Source organism: Aplidium turbinatum, chromosome 6 (assembly GCF_918807975.1).
Source record: "Aplidium turbinatum chromosome 6, kaAplTurb1.1, whole genome shotgun sequence".
In the NCBI taxonomy this organism is placed as follows: domain Eukaryota; kingdom Metazoa; phylum Chordata; class Ascidiacea; order Aplousobranchia; family Polyclinidae; genus Aplidium; species Aplidium turbinatum.
The window spans coordinates 20,900,800-20,919,447 of record NC_137477.1 but is presented as its reverse complement, the minus strand read 5'-3'; the positions used below and the strand labels follow the sequence as shown (position 1 = coordinate 20,919,447).

Here is an 18,648-nt window from a genome sequence, read left to right as displayed (position 1 = left end):
ATAAATGTTTATAGCACTTATTTTATATTCAGCAGCCTACATTTATAGCGAGCTTAGTATCTACATTTTGGGCTCTTTTTTTATCAGAGTAACCAGGCATTCCAACCATTTTGCTCCTAAATTACGGTACTTTTACATTAAATTACGTTTATTTTTACCTGTGTGTCATAAAATGCAGCATTGTTTCGTTATAAAAGCATTTTTTTATTTTAATAATTCCAATTAAAAATTACTATTGTGGGTATGACTACTAGGTAGTAGGTACTAGGCATGGGTGGAAGAATGCAATGCACGCCTGAATTACGTAATGAAGTAATTTTTCGTACTGTATCATCGGTGTTTGGGTGGATTGGGTTTGGGAATGGGATATCCAGCACTAATGGTCACTGGGTTAGTCATAATTCAAGTGTTAAATTAAGAGTAGGATTGACTCAGCAATGCACTGAAGAAGGATATTGTGTTCGGTTTCAAGGTAGGCTTACCACGAATTTTGAGACGTAAAATCATAGCCTACATGTACATATATTTACGGAAATACGAAACTTACAATGCACAAAAAACTCGTGTTACGGTGCAAGCATAACCAATGGTGCCAAAGTTAGTGTTTTTTCATTTGTGAGTCAAACTTTCTGAAAAAAGATCAAATTTTCTTTGCAAGGCACTCTCTGCCAAATCAAATTTCATAAAGGACACAGCGAAATCGTTTGGCAGCAATAGGCTATTTCGTTAGTTCAGAACGAACCGGTTTCTCAGGAAAGTTTCATCTTGCGAATTTGAGTTTGCGACAAATTTTTCACCTTCACATTTGTCTTAAACGGAGTCGACAAGGGACTATTGACCCTATAAAATAAACACAAAACTAAACTAAACTTAATAAAAAGGCAACAATGGTTACAACATGTCTAGCTACTTTTGTTACAACATTTGGAAGACGAGTTTTGTCGCAAGATTGGCTTTGCTTTAAAATATTGCATTAAAGTGGAATAATAGGGTACTTGGCCTAGCCCTAACTCGATTTTTTTAGCGATCCCATGGATACAAGCCACGCAAGCATTCATTATATTGATGGTCATATCATGCGGAGTAGGAAACCTTGTTATGATTGCATCACAAATGAGGGGAAACAAGGAGTTGCGACGGATATCAGCTGGGATTTTCATTTCGGGTGGTATAAAACGTAGACAAGTAGGGGAAGGCGTGGCAAAACGGACATTTACTTTTTTGAAAAAAACTGCAAACAAAAATAACAATTTTTTTCTCTACATTCTAAAACTACTTGAATAAATCAGGGATATCTATAAGTACGGGATTGGAAACTCTATCTAGTGGTATACATCAGTAGAGTTATCACATTACTACGACTACAGAAAGACTAAAAAAATAAAATAGCCTGCCGACTAAAAGATAGTCTATACAAAATTCGATTTTACCATAACAATACAAAATGTCCACTCACATTAAAACTTAATTGATGTATAAAAGTACATTTACGCTGTTAGAAAAAAAAAAAGAATTCAAAAAATGAATGAATGCAACGAGTCCAAAAACCAAAAAATATTGTTAGGCCAAGCGTATTTCGAGCTTCGCAAAAGGTTAACGCATTGATAAAACTTATTAAAAGGTCAACAAACTCCATATAAACAACTTACTAAAAGGCCACAATAAAAATTTAACGAAAATCGCAATCACAAAAGGCCATATGCATGTAAATAGGCTACACCACAACGACCGAAATCCTTTTTATACACCAGTAGGGTCACTTTTTTTTGTGCTCTGCTGTGATAAATAATCACATAAATTGACCTCAAAGGGCACCAAAAAATAGGCTAAATGAGTGATTCTCAACCTTTTTTGGCTCATAGACCATATTTAAAAAAAAAATATCTGATGGACCATTTTGCTATGTTAACGCCTCATGAACGCCACTATTCGAAACTGTATTGCACATAGGTCAGAAAACTCAAGGGCGTGTTCAATCTTGGTCCTTAATAAAATAATATGTAATTAACTAATTAATTTGCACACTCAACCTTAACTACTTGAATACATACAATTTTAATTTCAAATGCTAACAAAACATCATGCACATATTGTTTCAATAAAATGGTAATGTCTGGTAATGTCTCAGCTGTCAGTTTCGCTTTCTTAGCAGCAGGAGCTTTTGACATTTTGTTAATTTGAAAGTACTGCAGAATACAGCACTCAATTTAGCGTTTGAAAAAATATAACATGTGACATTCTTAAAATAATTTAATTAACATTCAGTGAAACAGCGAATAGCTCTCCTCTCCCGAAAGAAACTTTGCACCATACAGAAGCGCAATCTTTGTGCACCGACAACAATCACAGCAACATATGATTTATTGATTAGGCTTGCCAGCACTTCATTTATGCCTTGAACAGCTCAATAGCCTACTCGTCAACTACTAAAATAAGTTCAAAAACTACTGAGCTTATGCTTATCTTCCAGAAAAATTGATCAAAAATCACGAAGTAAACATGATTATTACGTCACGCTGACATACAATCATACATACTAAATTTTCTTATACTTGTATGCAGTCCTTACATAATTTACTGTAGTAAATGATACAATTTTGAAGAACGTTTTATTAAGGATTTATAGAACTCTCTGTGGACCAACAGAAATTCCTGGTGGATCACCAGTGGTCCACCTGGACCACGTTGGGAATCACTGGGCTAAACGAACAACCGAAAGTGTAACAATCAATTCACCTGCTATAAATTGTAAGGTTTACGCTTGCCTGGTTTGTTTATTTGTTTGTATTCCATTAATACAGACACAGTCATGTTGTATTTTCTTTGCTGCTTAAAAAATTTCCAGAATGACTATTGGTTTTAGTTCTGATGACATCGCGAACGTATTGGTTTCGTACTGGATTGGTCTGTGAACAAGTTGATGATGCAGCAGCATATTTCACTGATTGCTGAACACTCCTCATCCGATTTGCAGTATGCAAAATGCTAAGGAACTACTGTTACAGTAGGCGGTTTCTTTCTTGGCCTCGGAAACCTGTTGGTTTCAGTTCCACATAGTTTCCAATCCCGTAGTGATAGATATCCCTGGAATAAATATTCCACACAAAAATTGAAATTTTAGTGCGATACTGGGCAGCAAAGAGGTCGAAATAGCTTTAAACCTAAAAACTTGTCTACTAAAATGTGAAGTGTTTTTTGAAAATTTCTGCTTCTTTTTTAGTTTTAAACATTGGTGAATCATGGATCACTGTATAGCCTACTCCGAAAATAACCTTTCTGGGCTATATTATAGCCTATTGCATTCGTCAAACACTGTTTAACAGTTATAATTTCATTCTATTTGAATTAGACTATTGAAGAAATTGGCTTTATGGCGGCGAAAGCTTTCTTTAAAATAATTTTATTGATCACCAAACTTGACTGTTTTTATGGATGGATATTGGATATTCATTTAACAAGTTGGCAAAAAATCGCTTGATCTTGGAAAATAATTAACAAAATAAACTTGGAGGCAAAGCGGTCTTATACTATGTCCGTTTTGCCCCATGCTCGAGGCAAAATGGACACACAGAATAAAAATTATTTTTTTGTAAATAAACAAAACAAATAAAAACACATTAAGTTTCATACTCTGGGCAGTTGTTGTTAAGTGACATGTTAATTCAATAAACGCTATAGGTCCAGGATATCTGATTTTTTTTTTGCTCAAATAGAGCACTTTGAAGTTAGCATGTCCGTTTTCCCGCCTTTCCCTAAGAATAGCCCTCCCCATTAAGCTTAATAGTTCATCTTTGATAAAACATTTTCCTTTTTGGTAAACTATTTTTCCACGATTCTTTTAAAACAAATTAAACCAAAAACAATTGTTTAGAATTAGATCAAAATAGATTAAATAGAAATTGCCTGAGCGGAACACTTTTAAAAGATTTGGGCCACGCTTTCATAAATTAGTTTAGTGATTCCCAATCTGAAGTCAATGGAGATTTCTTAAACAGCTTTTAGCGTAGCCTACACTGTTTTTCAGAAAAAAGTGATAGAATTTCATCAGCAAAATTGCATTTAATCGGTATCCAAAGAGCAGTTTTTCGTTCTTTGGATAAAACTTTTGTGCGATGCCCTTTGAAATTTCAAAAGACACACCAAGATGTAGTGATGCACAGTTTGAGAATCACTGTAGCCCTTAATACACAAATAATTTTTAAATGTCGTAATTTATCAACCAACTGCAAATTCGGAAACTTTTACTCACTTCCTGAAAACCGCAGATTCCCGGTTGAGAACCGCTGCTACACACTAGGCAATAGCCTATTGTAGTTTTAAAAAACCAAGCAGGCCTAAATCTTCATCCTACACAATGTTACAGGTCATTCATAAATAATTTAATGATTGGTCACATCGCAAACAAAACCACGCCAAAAAATAAAGCAAAATCTTGTTGTTGAATTAAATCTTTTTGAAAAATGTAAGAGTAGCCTAAATGTCTCATTTTTATATTTCAGCTATTTTTGGGTTCATTGGTGTGATAATATTTACTTCCAAGGCTTCGGAGACATTTGCAAAAGATTTCAGCTACCTGATTGGATATATATTCGGATGGACTAGTTCAGGATGTGCCCTTCTTGCTGCTGGAAGTGCTTGGATGTCTGTAAAATATGTTCAAGCCTTAAGAAACTGTCACAGAAATAATGTCCCTGAAAACGGGACAGAAACTTGACAGCCTTTGCAATATTTTACCGCCTAAACTACAAATAATAATTGACGTATTAGTTGCAAGACATGCTGAGGGTGACTTGTCTGTACCGGTACGTACCTAGATATGTCCAGGAGCTTATGTTTTAAAAATATTTTGCGTGTGCCGTGGTAGTCTAATATTTCTTTACTGGAAGCCTACATTATTCAGTCGGACGATGATGAGCGAAATGGATAAATAAGTTGTGTCCTCATCGCTATCGATAACGTACCACGTCCAGTAAACATTTTTCTAAAAGGGCTGTCCATAAAAGACATCCTCATAAAATTGCCAAAAAATGCTCCCTTCTCGAACAACAATACCGAAGTGTTAAGTAGCCATGGCTGTTCCATAAACTTGTATTGCTTCCGTGAGCTTACAATAAGCTATACTACTTTTACTGGAGTGGTGGTTTAGAAACCCTCTATAGTTAACTATTTCAGATCCTCATGTGATGTATTAAAGCTCACAAACCTCTATACAAAATCAATCAGTGGCGCCGGCAGAAGGGGGGCAGGCGGGGCAGCTGCCTCCCCAATGTTTTGGACATCATCCTTTTAATTTTTTTTATATTTTTACAAATTGTTATTATTTTTTTAAATATTTGGATCCCAACCTGAAGTCAGCTCAAGTTGCTAGGAGGGGGAGGGTAAAAGCTTTCTCTTTTATTTTAAACTTTCTCTTCTTGCTGCTGTTATTACTACGATTTTGTGATTCTATTCACGTACTTTGCCTGCTGCCTGTCACGTATAACAATTGTTACCAGCTGTTCAGCAGATTGGCTCTTGCTTGGTTCTTGAGTGGTGGCAGTGCATAGTCTACTAAAGTAATACAGTAAGTAACCAGTGGTTTGATGACTATCTCTAGCTGGAGTATTCAGAAGCTAAGGATGCCACATTTTGCTTTCCCTGTCGAGTTTTCAACAGCTTGGTATGTTATAGTCCAGTTAATATTAGTTAAAGTTTATTCTATTAAACTGCAATTATGCTCCACCGGTGTTAAATGATTTTTTATTCATAATGTTTCTTTATCCTATACACGAAGATTTCATGCGCAATATAATGACGATAAAGTTTAAAACACAAAATGAGCGAACAATTATATACGTATTAAGATGCAAAAAATGCAGTATGACGAAATGATGCAACTAAAGTCAACATGTTCCTACGTTTATTAGACGTTAAAATACGTTTCACTTGTAGTAAAATTATTTTCTCATTCTTCTATTTCTGAAGATATTGCGTTGCTTATTGCCTTTAAATTGGAAGACTTGCGTCCCCGCGAGCAAGATTGTGCATTTTTTACATCGATTCAACGCCCTACAACGTTGAATCAATGTAAAATCAGCAGATTTAGCTGGCTGGGGTTGGCGATTTAATTGATTATTTTTAATTTCAGGGAAGCTTGTTTTTACGTCTAATAAACGTAGAAACATGTTGACTTTAACTGTATTGTCCGTCATACTGCATTTTTGGCATCTTAATAAGAAATGTAAAAATTGTTCTCTAATGTTGTGTTTTAAACTTATCATTTGACATTTGGCATTTTCCTGATGAAATCTTTGTGGATAGGAAGAAGAAATATTAAGAATAAAAAATCATTTAACACCGGCTGAGTATTTATTGCAGTTGAACTACGCCCGGTAGCCGTCACAGTATATTTATTCCATTAACTTTTATTAGCCTCAATTCTCACAATGTCATAGGCTACGCAATACGCATGTGACCGCCTCTGCGTTTGAAATGTCTACTATGTTTTGACATCTGTATTTTCCAAGCATGGAAAAACGTTTTCACCGCGTTTCAGTACAGTATTTGATAATTTCTCTGTCAACTAACAGACTAGTCAAAATCATGAGGCATATTTAACTAACAGACTGTTGGATAATCAGAAAGTGCATTTGTAAAAAATGGTTTTTCAATCTGGAAAAAAGCTACCGGTACGTAGAATTTCGCTGGCCATGGCAGTTGCAAGTCCCATACGGAATCAAACTGTGTTTTATTTTGAATTTTATTTTTTTCAACAGATCAGACATGTCAAAAATGTGGGACTTTTGGTAGGCTATATTGCAGTGCAGGAGTGGCCAACTTCTCATCGCTTGCGATCGACTGGAAAATTTCTTAATTACTAAAGATCGACCGGTCGGTGATGAAGTTACTAAGCAACTTTTTTGTTGTAACACTTTTACTGTAAATGGATTTACATTTATCACACATTTACCATTGTCAGCACTGATCAGTTATTCAAGTTTCTGTTAATTTACCTCCCATCATATGAAATCAAGATACCCCATCCTGCCAGGCGCTCAACGTTTGCTGAAAGAAGCTGACAAACAAAACATCTCAGTGGCTAATTGGGCAGACCTTAAGTAAAATCTGAATGGAAGTCAAGTACAGCCAGATTCCATTCGTTCATCTTCGAAGCCGACACCCGCCCCATCTGCATGACGCTACCGAGATTGGCGTGGTTAGGCCAAAAAATCTTCGCATGGGCGTCGGGCTTTTCCGCTCAACCATGCACCAATGGGAAATGACCTCTTCTTGTGAATATGGTGCTGAGGAACAGACCACATATTCAACGATTGTACTATGTTCAAGCCACCTAATGGAAGGAAAGGTGTGCGTGTCTTGGATGATAAAATCAATGACTGGCTGCTTTTAGTAGCCTTCCAGTGTAGTTCGAAAGCACCGTGAAACGTTGAAGATAAAAGGATAAATTCTCGGTCCCAGAAGTTTATACGAAAAGGAAGAATAAGTTAGTTTGGTAGGCTACTGTAGATTAGACTGGACTAGGATTAGACTGCAATAAACATAACAACCGATCAGTGCCGGTCTTTGGGGTGTGCAAACCATGCGATCGCACAGGGCCCGCAAATTAGGGGGCCCGCAAGTTACTTAGAAAATGCAGTAATTTTATCATTTCCAATGGAAAAATTCAAGAAGTGAATTCAACAAAGGAATTAGCAACAAGAAAACATAGAGACTCAACGGGTGCAACCTATTTTGTCCCCTGAACATTTCGTACCCTGAAAAGATCGAGAAAAAAAACAACAGAGCCGAAGTCGCTGATCGGAGTTGCCGCAAACATTTCAAAATTTCTCTTGATCTTTTCAGGGGACAAAACAGGTCGAAATTTGATTTTGTTACTCCGATTTCAGGATACAAAATCGAGGTACGAATTTTTCTAGGAACGAAATAGGTTGCATCCAGACTCAACATAGAGACATAGCTTCATTTCCAAAAAATGTCAAAGAAAGCATGATCTTATCCTTTTGCTATGCCACCGGACAGCACCATTTTACAGTAATATTCATACACAAATTTTTGTTGAACATGCTCTCAGAATGCCTCAAATTCAAAGTAATTTTTCAAAAATTTCTGGGGGAGGCCTTCCAGACCCCCCAGCGCTGGGTGTCGTCTTCGGTGATCATGCCGCCAGGCTACGCTCGATGACCGTCAAATCCCCGCTTCATCTTTCAAAATACCCAGCTATGCTACTGAATTGGATCATTGTCATTGGGCCCCGCAAAGCATATTCCGCCCAGGGCCCGGAATAGACCCCAAGACCGGCACTGCAACCGAGGTAGGCTAAATAACAAGCCTTTTCTAACGCAAGCAACAATCAAACTGGAAAGTTACTGCTATTTTTTCGCCAAGACACCTATTTTTCAGACTATTTCGATTTTTAACCTTTGATGTTCGTAGGCCTACTTGTTACACAACAATAAAATTATGGTTTCATAGGCGTGAAAGATAGGTAGGCTATTCTGTTTTTATACATAATGTAACCAAGTGTATTGTCTGAGTTGATCTACAAATTTTCTCTCAGGATTTTGATTGAAAAATGCGCGTTTTAGGAATTTTGTCAAAACAAAATCTGGCGCGATCTACCGGTTGAAACTTGGCGATCTACCGGTCGATCGCGATCGACGTGTTGGCCACCCCTGCAGTAGACAATAGCAGTAGAAAACAAGAGAAATTAAATAATATATCACTGTCTTGCACTAGTGGCGTAGCCAAGGGAGGGTGGTTTGGGGGTTTCAACCTTTCAAATGAATTTACGGATGTTAATACATTGTTTGCAAGAAAAGCTTTAGCCTATGATGTAATTTCACGTCAAACTGTGCAAAGATGCAAGCCATCTGTAACTGCTGAGATCGCTTGTTCGATCTAGATTAACGTCTAAACAGCTATTCGTTATACAAAACTTGAATATATCAGAAATAAAGTAACTTCATTGTCTCAAAGCTTTTTGTTTGACACTCATCAAGATGTATGACGTTACATTTTCTAAACTTTGGGTGGACTTTTAAAGCATAAAAGTAATTGACTTATCGGAATAAGATCGCTTTTTGGATCAACCAAGGAGAAAATTGATAAATAATGAAACTGTAATAATCTCGCAAAAAAAAAGCAATCAACCTATGTCTCTAAAACAAAGTTTGCCTAATTTTAAACGAAACTGCATTAAAAGAGCGAGTTTTGCCAATACCAAACATTCAAATATCTCAGCCTGGAATTTGCAACAAGAAAACATAGAGACTTAGCTTTATTTCCGAAAAATGCCGAAGAAAATATGATCTTATCCTTTTGCTATGCTACCGGACAGCACCATTTTACAGGAATATTCATACCAACAATTTTGTTGAAAATGCTCTCAGAATGCACCAAACTGAAAGTAATTTTTCATAATTTTTTGGGGGTGGCCCCCCAGACCCCCCACCGCTGAGTGTCGGCTTCGGCGAAGACGCCGTTGGGCTTCGCCCATTAACACCCACCCTTTCAAAATCCCTGACTACGCTACTGTCTTTTTTTTTCTTGCACTGTCAATATTTTGCCCCCCCATTGTTGAAGGTCAGGCGGCGCCACTAAATACCACACTTTGCAAGTTGGTGAATGGCGAAGCTATTTAGTACCTACTGTTAAATTATTACACACACAAACAAAATTATTGGTCGAAACGAAATCTTTCATAAGTTAAAGAAATTTATGAAAGGTCTTATGTCAGCTTTTCTAAATAATTTCAGAAAAGTTTGAGAAAAGTGGGTGTTGATTTAAGTTGGCTTTTAGGTCAGGAAGGAGTGGATAACGAACCGTAGCAAAAAGTAACGACATCGGTGAAGGATATCGTAGCTTAATAGCCTAGATTACCTATAGCTCTATAGCATCATCAATGAAACGCCAACTATTTTTTTGTTTTGAGATGTTTTAATTGCAGTTAGGTATACAGTATACATTACAAGTTCCAACGTCCCAAACACTGTTGAATATAGCCTACCCCCAACATCAATTCTCCCTACCCACTGGGAGTTTTGAGGCAAACTTTAAGAATACCTGCTATAGGCTACATAGCCTACTAGAATAGCCTACATATCAACCTGTTAATCATGGGTGGGGTATGTTTCAGTGGGTTTTTCGTAAGATATAATTTTTATGGCGCTTTTACTTTACTAGATCTTATGCAACATTAGCAATCGATCATTCTGTTGATGACATGCTCTGTGGAATATGAATTGCTGCAAATATTTAATCGACTGCTTTGACTTGACTGAAGAGATTCAGGAAATGCGTGATTAGTGTGCAATCTGCATCATGTCAATAGCATGTGGCGCTTTGAGATAAGCCAGCTACTATAGCGCAGGCAAGCAAATCAATTCACCAGAAAACCGGACTGATACGAATAACAATTTGTTGTTTGTACCTTTGTTCCAGTTTGGTTTCAAACTATAGTTTGATGACTCAAGATGTGTTAGCGTTATCACTCGTGTGCCTGTAGCTCGTAAGCTTAAGTTGTTCCTCAATAGAAAACGTAGAGTCGGGCTAATCATGATGCCAACCTTTGATAAGCAGAGCAGGCAACTGTTGAAATATGGAGGTTTAGTAGCCGGCTTTAGTTGATGCACATGGTCATGGGGGATCAATTTTTAGTAAAAGGTAGTCGATGAACAGTGATTAAATTAACCAGGCCTGAATTAAAAACCTAAGAAAGGAAGGCTAAAGTAATATTATATTTAAAAAATCAATTTCGCCTTCAAAGACAACAATATCATGACAAAAGAATCTTTACAAAAAACGAATGTATATTTCTTTTTTGATATCTATCTTTATTTTGAATAGCTTACTGCACGTGAAAGACTAAATAATTTATAAATCTTAGAACACGGACAAGGCCATGCACTTGGAATTTCACGATGCCTTTTTATGAATTTCGCATTTAGATTAAACTGCTATATGCCTTTGCCCACTTTGGGAATTTAATATGCAAAAATTCTTCAGCAAATGTTAGTATAGTATAGCCTACTTAGAAGCGTAACGAATAGGCGGCCTACGAAGAGGTTTCGCGCCATAACGAACTATTTTTGTTTCAAATAGGCTAGAAACACAAAACTAAGATTAAACTTTAGCTTTGTAAGCTATTTGTCCGAGTCATGACGGGACCAATAATTGTTATCGATAATGCTTCGTACACTTGCGCCGCAGGATGCGCTGGAGAGCAGTCGCCGTCGATGGTCATTCCGTCTGTAATAGGAAAGCCAGATTCCGGTGCAGCAAATACACTGAAAGACTATTACGTAGGAGAAGAAGCTCAAAGCATGGGAAACCTCCATGTGTACCATCCAATAGAACATGGACTTATTACAAACTGGAATGACATGGAAAAATTGTGGCATCACATTCTTGTCCAAAAGTTAAATGTTTCCCCTGAAAACTATTCCGTGCTATTGACAGAGCCCACGCGCAATCCGAAAATTAACAGAGAAAAAACAATTCAATTGATGTTCGAAACTTTTGCCACCAGAGCTGCTTATCTCATTCCACAGGAAGTTGCTTCTCTGTATGCATCTGGGCGGACTGAAGGAATAGTTTTCAATTGTGGTGATGCGGTTTCGCTTGCTGTACCCGTGTGTGGAGGATACGCTAAAGAACGAGGCAAATTTCATACTTTTCTCGCCGGTCGTGACATTACGGACAACTTAATGAAGAGGCTACACGACCGTGGTTATTCATTTTCTAGTAAGTCAGATTATAAAGAAGTTCAGCTTATTAAAGAAAAGTGTTGCTATGTTGCACTTAATTTTGAAGACGAGTTGCAGGGTGATAAAGTTTCAAAACTGAGCTACACTCTACCAGACGGTAAAAACATCATTGTAGGTCCAGAGCGAATACAATGTCCGGAACTGCTTTTCCACCCTTCTCAAATCAACATGGACTCTCCAGGGATTGCAGAGTTTCTTAATCAGGCAATTGCTGGATGTGAGCCAGAACTTCAACAAATGATGTATGAAAATATCCTCCTAAGTGGTGGATCCACCAAGTTTCGAGGATTTCCTGAACGCATGGAGAAGGAAGTGAGCTTACAGGCATCAAGCAAACACGTTAAAGTCATCGACCCACCTGCAGCCGAGCACTCTTCCTGGATAGGTGGTTCAATTCTAGCAACCCTCCCCGATTTTCAAAAGATGTGGATCACCAAACAGGAATACGATGAAAACGGGCCGGGAATAGTTCACAAGAAGTGTTTGTAAACAAATGTATGTAAACAATTCCATTTGTTGAAATGAATCATCACATTCCACGACGTTTCCTGTAATAACTTCAAAAGTATTCGATTTGGCGATACTTATTCACCAGAAACTAAAGACTTTGAAAAGATGTAAATATGAAACTAACAATATGTCGCAGGGTGTATTCTCGTTTGCAACTGCGCCAAACCATATCATCACGTGGATCGATAGGATTAAAGCAAGCATATCATTGAGTGACGTCTAGAAGTAAGCTCATGTAACAAACTGCTACGGAAAAGATTTCTTTAGATTTATCTTTGCACCAACACGAAGGAAGGTATAGGCTACTGCCGTGACTATACATGTAGGCCTAATGTTGCACAAAATGAACATACTGCTAAATCATGTTTTAGTGACTTTGCATTCACGTTTTCTTTGTAATTCATGAATGGAGTGATTGCAATGGAAAAGTGATCAATTGCTTTCCATTCTGCAATTAAAAATACTCAAAATTCTAAACAAAATGATTGCAATTACAAAGTTAGAACACACATAGCATGTGACACCAGCATGGACAATGGACAGGCTGCAAACAGTGAGTTTAAATAAAAGCTAAGTAACTTTTCGGTCAACACTTATTATCATCCACGTTTCGAACGTATCATCGCAAACCTATAGAACAGCGAACAGGCATCGCCAAATGGCGGATCGCCATTTGGCCAGTTTAGATCATCTATCACAATAGAACAACAAACAAAATAAAAAGTTATTTTTTAAGGTAATTCACATGAATATTCGCTTGAAAGCATAATTACTAATTGATAATAAATAATTAGTTAATAGAAACTACACCAGTTAAGATATCTAGTTTAAGTTACAACTTCTCTTCTTCTTTACTTCATAATCGGATGACAAATGATATTTTTGATTACCAAAAAAGTAAAGTTACGTTATTACAAATCTCTTATAAAACTTCAAATGCTTCATAGCAAATGTTTTAGCAGTTGAATCAATAGCTGTATAGTACTTATCACCAACAAAATTATCACAAAATTGTTCCTCACTTGCTAAAGAATACAATTCATCAATGTTTTGTATGTGATTATCGTCTGTTAGTATTGCGCTCAATACAAAACGTGTAAACTTGTGATACTGCAACAACAGTCCACGTCTGTGAGACCACAATGCCTCGTGAATTCCTCGATGGAGCAGCAATAATTCAGCGTTTTGTCGCAAATTGGTGCTCAACAATTGACTTAGGTTTAAGGTGGGATATTTCTTCAAGCGCCCCCAGATGCTGGGAATGTTGCTACAACTGCAAAGGGCCTCGCTTTGAACAGCACATATACAAGTTAAGCACTTGAAAACGAATTGAGCATAGGCCATACACGAATGGTCTGATACATGTAGCTCAATCCACCAAGAAGTGTCCTTTAGTTCTGCCGAGATCATGTCAATTATTTTGAAAGCCACTGTGTCATAACGATCGTTTGTTTCATTACCAGTTATACGTTGGAATAAACAAGGCAGTAAGACATTGGTAAGAATCCAAACTCTATGACTCCAAGCACTGTAATTGCAAATATGCCATTCAGCGGCCTGAGTACACAATTTGATTTCTTCCTCAACAAGTTGCAAACCGTTGCTTGTTAATCCACATTCTTCTTCACTATTCAACCAGCTTTGAAGCATCACAGTTTTATTGCAGTTTGAACATACTTTCTGCAAGAACGCATTTTGACCAATAACAAAATGTTGTTTTTCGACGACAGTGAGTATTTGTTTGAGCAGAAAACGTCTGTGAGCAAACGCTTCTGTGCTCTTAGGGTGTCGCTTTAAAGCAAGAGTAGTCACTTTCAAATCTTCAAAGAGATGATGCTGAGAGAAAGGTTGTTTTGATATTTTGTTATGAATCTGTTTTTTAAGATTCCAAGCAGATGTGCAATCAGCACAAAAAATAACAACACACCTAAAACAAGAAAATAATGTTTTCACAGTTAATCATTTCATAATGTAAAACGAAATCAGTTAATCGCATACCGGTAGACAATTTACAAGGATTTTTATGTGTTTAACCGATACATGTGATTGTCTGAATCAGATAATTTATTATCTTCATAATAAAAAAACGGCTTATGCTTTTAACAGTATATTATACAATTTCATGTGTATAAACAACCATGAAGGATAAAACCCTTGCATTTTGCACGAGTGGTCCTTACGGGGAAAAAAACTGTACAACAGTTTAGTGGTTCAATTAAGCGGATCTCAATATTATAATAAGTTTACAGAGTAATGTCAATAACACCAACACTATTTGCATTTCCACTTAAAGTGCCCCTGACAGGAAAATAAATTCGCTAAATTTACCTAAGATACCAAAGAGATGACACTAACAAACTTCCCTGACCAGCAAATCGTAAAAAATATCAACAGGCTACTAAGTTACACGCTTGTCAACTTTCGTTTACTTTTAACGAATCTGGTACTCATTCAATTGCGAAAATAAAAACGCAACACCGCTGTGACGTCACCATGGGTGGGAAAGATACTTTCTTTCTCTGTGGTGAGTTGGTAAGGTATGGTAGGACTACTGCAAAACGTCAATGTGTGGGGGCTCTGTTGGTCTAAAGAATCTGCAAAATGAGAATTACCGAAATGAAAAAGTCGACTTATTATTACTATCAGGTTTAGATCAAATAGGTTGAGTTTATTTTTATCAAACAACATCTCAATTTATTTGAAATTGCAGTTTTTTTAACCTCTTGTAGGGCTACAATTTTGATAATTTTTTATTTGTCCTAATCTGGCTATAGCCATTTGCAGTGTAACAGCAGTATCTCACAAACAATACCGTACTCGTAATTTATGGTTGAGGCGATGCCTGCAAATTGCTGTTTATGTGACAGTGTCGTGGCAAACACCTGTGCTATCTTTTCGCGTTTTCAAACAAAACAAGGTGCTGAAAAGAAAATAGTTAAAATTTTCTTCAAGTGTTCGAAAGTGGGATGGGCCATACAAAACTAGTCGTCTATGTTCTCTTCACTTTACTGGAAATGATTTTGTTAACACCACCAACCCGATTTGGATCTTCCCAGCAATGAGTGGCGTGCTGGGAACTCTAGGTGGTGAGTTTGTCACAAGTGCGAGTCTATGCCTCAGCCCAATGAATGTGTATGTTGCCATGAAGTGCCACAGACGAAAGAACTTTTGAAGAAAGACGTATCTAGCTGTGTTACCAATTTGACCGATTTTGAGGCACACTTACATCCTGCACTTCTGGGTACTTTTTTAATGAGAAGCAGGAAGAACTGGAGAAAAAACAATAAACCGAAAGGAGAAAACGGAGACCTATCAAAAGAGTAAGGACCCTAAACGCTAAAGAATGCACACTAAAAGAAGTGATTTTATTTCCTTGCAGGCAGAATCAGTAATTAGTCGCTAACAGGCATGTATTGGAGTGGATACTAGGCTACTAGGTGATGCTCTCGGAAGCAACAATCGGATTGTGCTGCCGTCATGCATTTTTGGCGAATCCGAAACAATTTTCCAAGTCCAGATGGCCATTACATCAGATTTCAATGGCCAACTGAAGGCACATTATGAGAGAGAACTTTTATTTATTTATGAATAGTGAATTAGTGATGAATTAAATATGAATGATGATTCGTACGATTTCTTCATTTTTCAATTCAAGTATATTTTAGGTTTTGTAGGAACGCATCCAGTACAGTTGTATTAAACTGCAAAAAGCAATAAATCTTTGAAAAAAGCAACCGCTTGTACTAACTCCGACCAAACTATGATCCACCAATTACATCTAGAAAGCATTTGTTTTATCCGTCGCTAACGACGCCCACCCAGGATGATGTAATTCCACCAAAGTCGTCCCAGAGCAGTGAAATATAGAGATTTGCCAGTGGTGGCGCTGCTAAGCAGTCGTTTTGTATAAATTTCGCCCTAACCAGTCGAGCTTCGAGGTTAAGATTAAAAAGTTCGCTAAGCATAATTCTGCGCTAAAAAATGCTTAGAAAGGTTACTATGCTTGGGTCCAACCTGTCAGGGGCACTTTAAAGGCATATATAATTATTACAGAAAATTTCTATGCATATAAGCAGTCGAATGTGAATTTAGAGAAACAAATGTCTTTCAATTGACATTCCTAACAATAACGTGAAAAAGTAAAGTGTGATATGATAATTTGGCAACATGAATTGAACATACAATACAAAATAGCAGTACCATGCATATAGGTCGTCAATGAAAACAGTTTTTTGCATAATGTTTAATCTTACAATGCTCAATAACAATAATAAAGTTAACTTACCTTATTAAGTCATTTACGGTTGCAAGATCGTTTGTAGTTTTCTTGTTAAAATGTTGGCAAAGTTGATGATAAGCAAATGTATATAAATACTTGATGCACCATTTTTCAACTCCAATGCAGTTTTCTTCAATATGGATAGGACACATGTTTGTTTCTAATTGATTTTCTTCAGTGAAGATGGTGCCCACCTCACTTCTACAACACCAATAATATTAATAAAGAATAGTAAACAAAAACAACATATATATATACTGAAATTTATTATCACTCAAAAGGTATAGTCCAGGGGTGGGGAACATTTTTAGTATTGCAGGCCACATAAAATGAGAAGTAACACATGCGGGCCACTAAAAATTTTGAAATTTTATTTACAGATAAAAATGCAGCGAAGTAGACAATGATTTATATATTTCACTTTCACAGCTAGTGGGATGGCTGAAAGTTTTTATTTTATGATGGATTAAGTAGTCATAGAAGGCCATTCGCAATATACCGTACTGAGAATGCAGAGCCTACTCTTTTTTGAGCTGTTGTTTCAATCTATTTTGGGTAAAGAAATTTTGACGCGGGCTACATGGAACAGTCACGCAGGCCGCATTCGGCCGGCGGGCCGCAGGTTCCCCACCCCTGGTATAGTCAATTAGCCCTTGTTTTTACTGATATCACACTATTTTAATTCAATGAGTTCTGAGGAAAGGTATTGACTATTGAGTACCACTGATATATATAATTTTTTGGTATGACCTGGCAACTCACACCTACTAAATTTGGTGATTTCAAACAAAAGTAATGTATCAGTGGATTTGATTTTCAAACTTATAGTACTGAATCATGGCATTGAAAGAGTTTTTTTTTCAAATTATTTTAAAGTTCTGTTTTTAGATAATCCAAATTTTACATTAACAATGTTGCACAGGCACAGCAAAAAGTGTCTCCATAGAATGTAGACCACAACTCACATGTTTTTCAATTGACAAAAAGCATTGTTAAAGTCAGCAAGTAATCGCCTTCCAAATTCTTCACAATCTTTAGATTGGGTCATTCTATGACAAATGTTTGTTGATATATGCTTAAATTTTTGTCTAAGCAAGCTTCTTAATTCAAAATATATCTGGAGTTATATCATAAAATATTTTAACACCTTACAAAGACAATCAACTGTGTCATCTAACAGTTTATCCAGTCTGGGGACTGTTCAAACATGCCAATTTAGAGATATCCCAATTCGGAGATGACCGATTCAGTGATTTCTTGGAAATTCAGAAACGACATATAAATGTTTAATTTAGAAAATTGGCAGGAATCATATAGGCAGGCGGTTTTCATGTTTTCCTTCCCATAGACGCATACCCAATACTCATGCAAACAAAACAGTTGAGAAACGTTTATTGGTGAAACTTTTCGATCATTTGTCTGAAATATCCGGAAAAAGCTGTCTACGAATTGAAATATGTCTGAATCAGTGTCTCAGAAACGCGCCATTCCACAGTTTAAAATCATATATTCCACACCAGTGTTTCTTCACAGTTTTGACTCTAGTAGCCTACTCCTTTAGGAATGTTTGGACAATACAGCATACCTTATCTATAGTTAACATCTGACTACTGCAGCTATTTTAATAAATTTTTCATGGTGGACATCTGGCTATAATTACCAAAGTGAAATATACTTGTTAATATTACTGAACAATTCCAAAACTTGATTTCAGCACCCTTGGTTGAGAAATGATGGCTTACATTAAAAAGTTCAATATTCTTCATTGTATCCACTTACCAAGCCCACCTCGAGACTGGACTATGTTGTGCTTATTAAACGGGGATGATTCTCTATCACTCTTATACATTCAATAATTCTGAAGCGGACCAAATTGGGCTTAATAAGCGGGGACTACAGTACAGTATTAGGATGACAACAAGTCATTAAACATTGTGAAAAACAAACTGAAGAAAAGTTATATTAACAATTTGATTCCAGTGCATCCTCATTCCTTCACTGAAAAAAACAACAATAAGGCACTAATGATGCTCTACAGTTGTGGAACGAAATGCATATGCCATAAATAAGGCTTTGCTGATTCTTCATGCATTT

General features: G+C 36.7%; 4 protein-coding genes across 5 annotated transcripts in view; 3 read left to right on the top strand and 1 right to left on the bottom strand.

Moving 5' to 3' along the window:
- Positions 1-18,648, top strand: part of LOC145771977 (uncharacterized) — a 228,054-nt gene that overhangs the window by 21,347 nt on the left and 188,059 nt on the right. The window lies entirely within an intron of this gene.
- LOC145771496 (uncharacterized) lies at positions 248-4,757 on the top strand. Of its 2 annotated transcripts, none has more exons than XM_082583192.1 (3): positions 248-472; positions 1,025-1,165; positions 4,500-4,757. In XM_082583192.1, exons 1-3 carry the CDS (start codon positions 271-273, stop codon positions 4,712-4,714), a joined length of 558 nt encoding a protein of 185 aa, XP_082439318.1. In that variant the 5' UTR covers positions 248-270; the 3' UTR covers positions 4,715-4,757. The 2 variants fall into 2 exon arrangements, with proteins under 2 accessions (XP_082439318.1, XP_082439317.1); XM_082583191.1 differs by having other exon boundaries at positions 1,025-1,168.
- Positions 11,338-12,459, top strand: LOC145771916 (actin, cytoplasmic-like). Its single transcript, XM_082583678.1, has one exon. It carries the CDS (start codon positions 11,382-11,384, stop codon positions 12,252-12,254), a length of 873 nt encoding a protein of 290 aa, XP_082439804.1. The 5' UTR covers positions 11,338-11,381; the 3' UTR covers positions 12,255-12,459.
- On the bottom strand, positions 12,373-17,659 carry LOC145771915 (protein prenyltransferase alpha subunit repeat-containing protein 1-like). Its single transcript, XM_082583677.1, has 3 exons — positions 17,520-17,659; positions 16,561-16,755; positions 12,373-14,202 (listed from the first exon to the last, which is right to left on the bottom strand). The coding sequence occupies exons 1-3, from the start codon at positions 17,600-17,602 to the stop codon at positions 13,179-13,181; spliced, it is 1,302 nt and encodes a 433-aa protein (XP_082439803.1). The 5' UTR covers positions 17,603-17,659; the 3' UTR covers positions 12,373-13,178.

Excerpts from the sequence above, each read along its gene's own strand:
- LOC145771496 (XM_082583191.1), top strand. The coding sequence starts at position 271 with ATGGGTGGAAGAATGCAATGCACGCCTGAATTACGTAATGAAGTAATT. Across the intron at positions 473-1,024 it reads ATATTGTGTTCGGTTTCAAG|CGATCCCATGGATACAAGCC; the intron begins GTAGGCTTACCA and ends CGATTTTTTTAG. Across the intron at positions 1,169-4,499 it reads TGGGATTTTCATTTCGGGTG|CTATTTTTGGGTTCATTGGT; the intron begins GTATAAAACGTA and ends TTTATATTTCAG.
- LOC145771916 (XM_082583678.1), top strand. The coding sequence starts at position 11,382 with ATGGAAAAATTGTGGCATCACATTCTTGTCCAAAAGTTAAATGTTTCC.
- LOC145771915 (XM_082583677.1), bottom strand. The coding sequence starts at position 17,602 with ATGACCCAATCTAAAGATTGTGAAGAATTTGGAAGGCGATTACTTGCT. Across the intron at positions 16,756-17,519 it reads TTTTGTCAATTGAAAAACAT|AAGTGAGGTGGGCACCATCT; the intron begins GTGAGTTGTGGT and ends TTGGTGTTGTAG. Across the intron at positions 14,203-16,560 it reads ACCGTAAATGACTTAATAAG|GTGTGTTGTTATTTTTTGTG; the intron begins GTAAGTTAACTT and ends TTCTTGTTTTAG.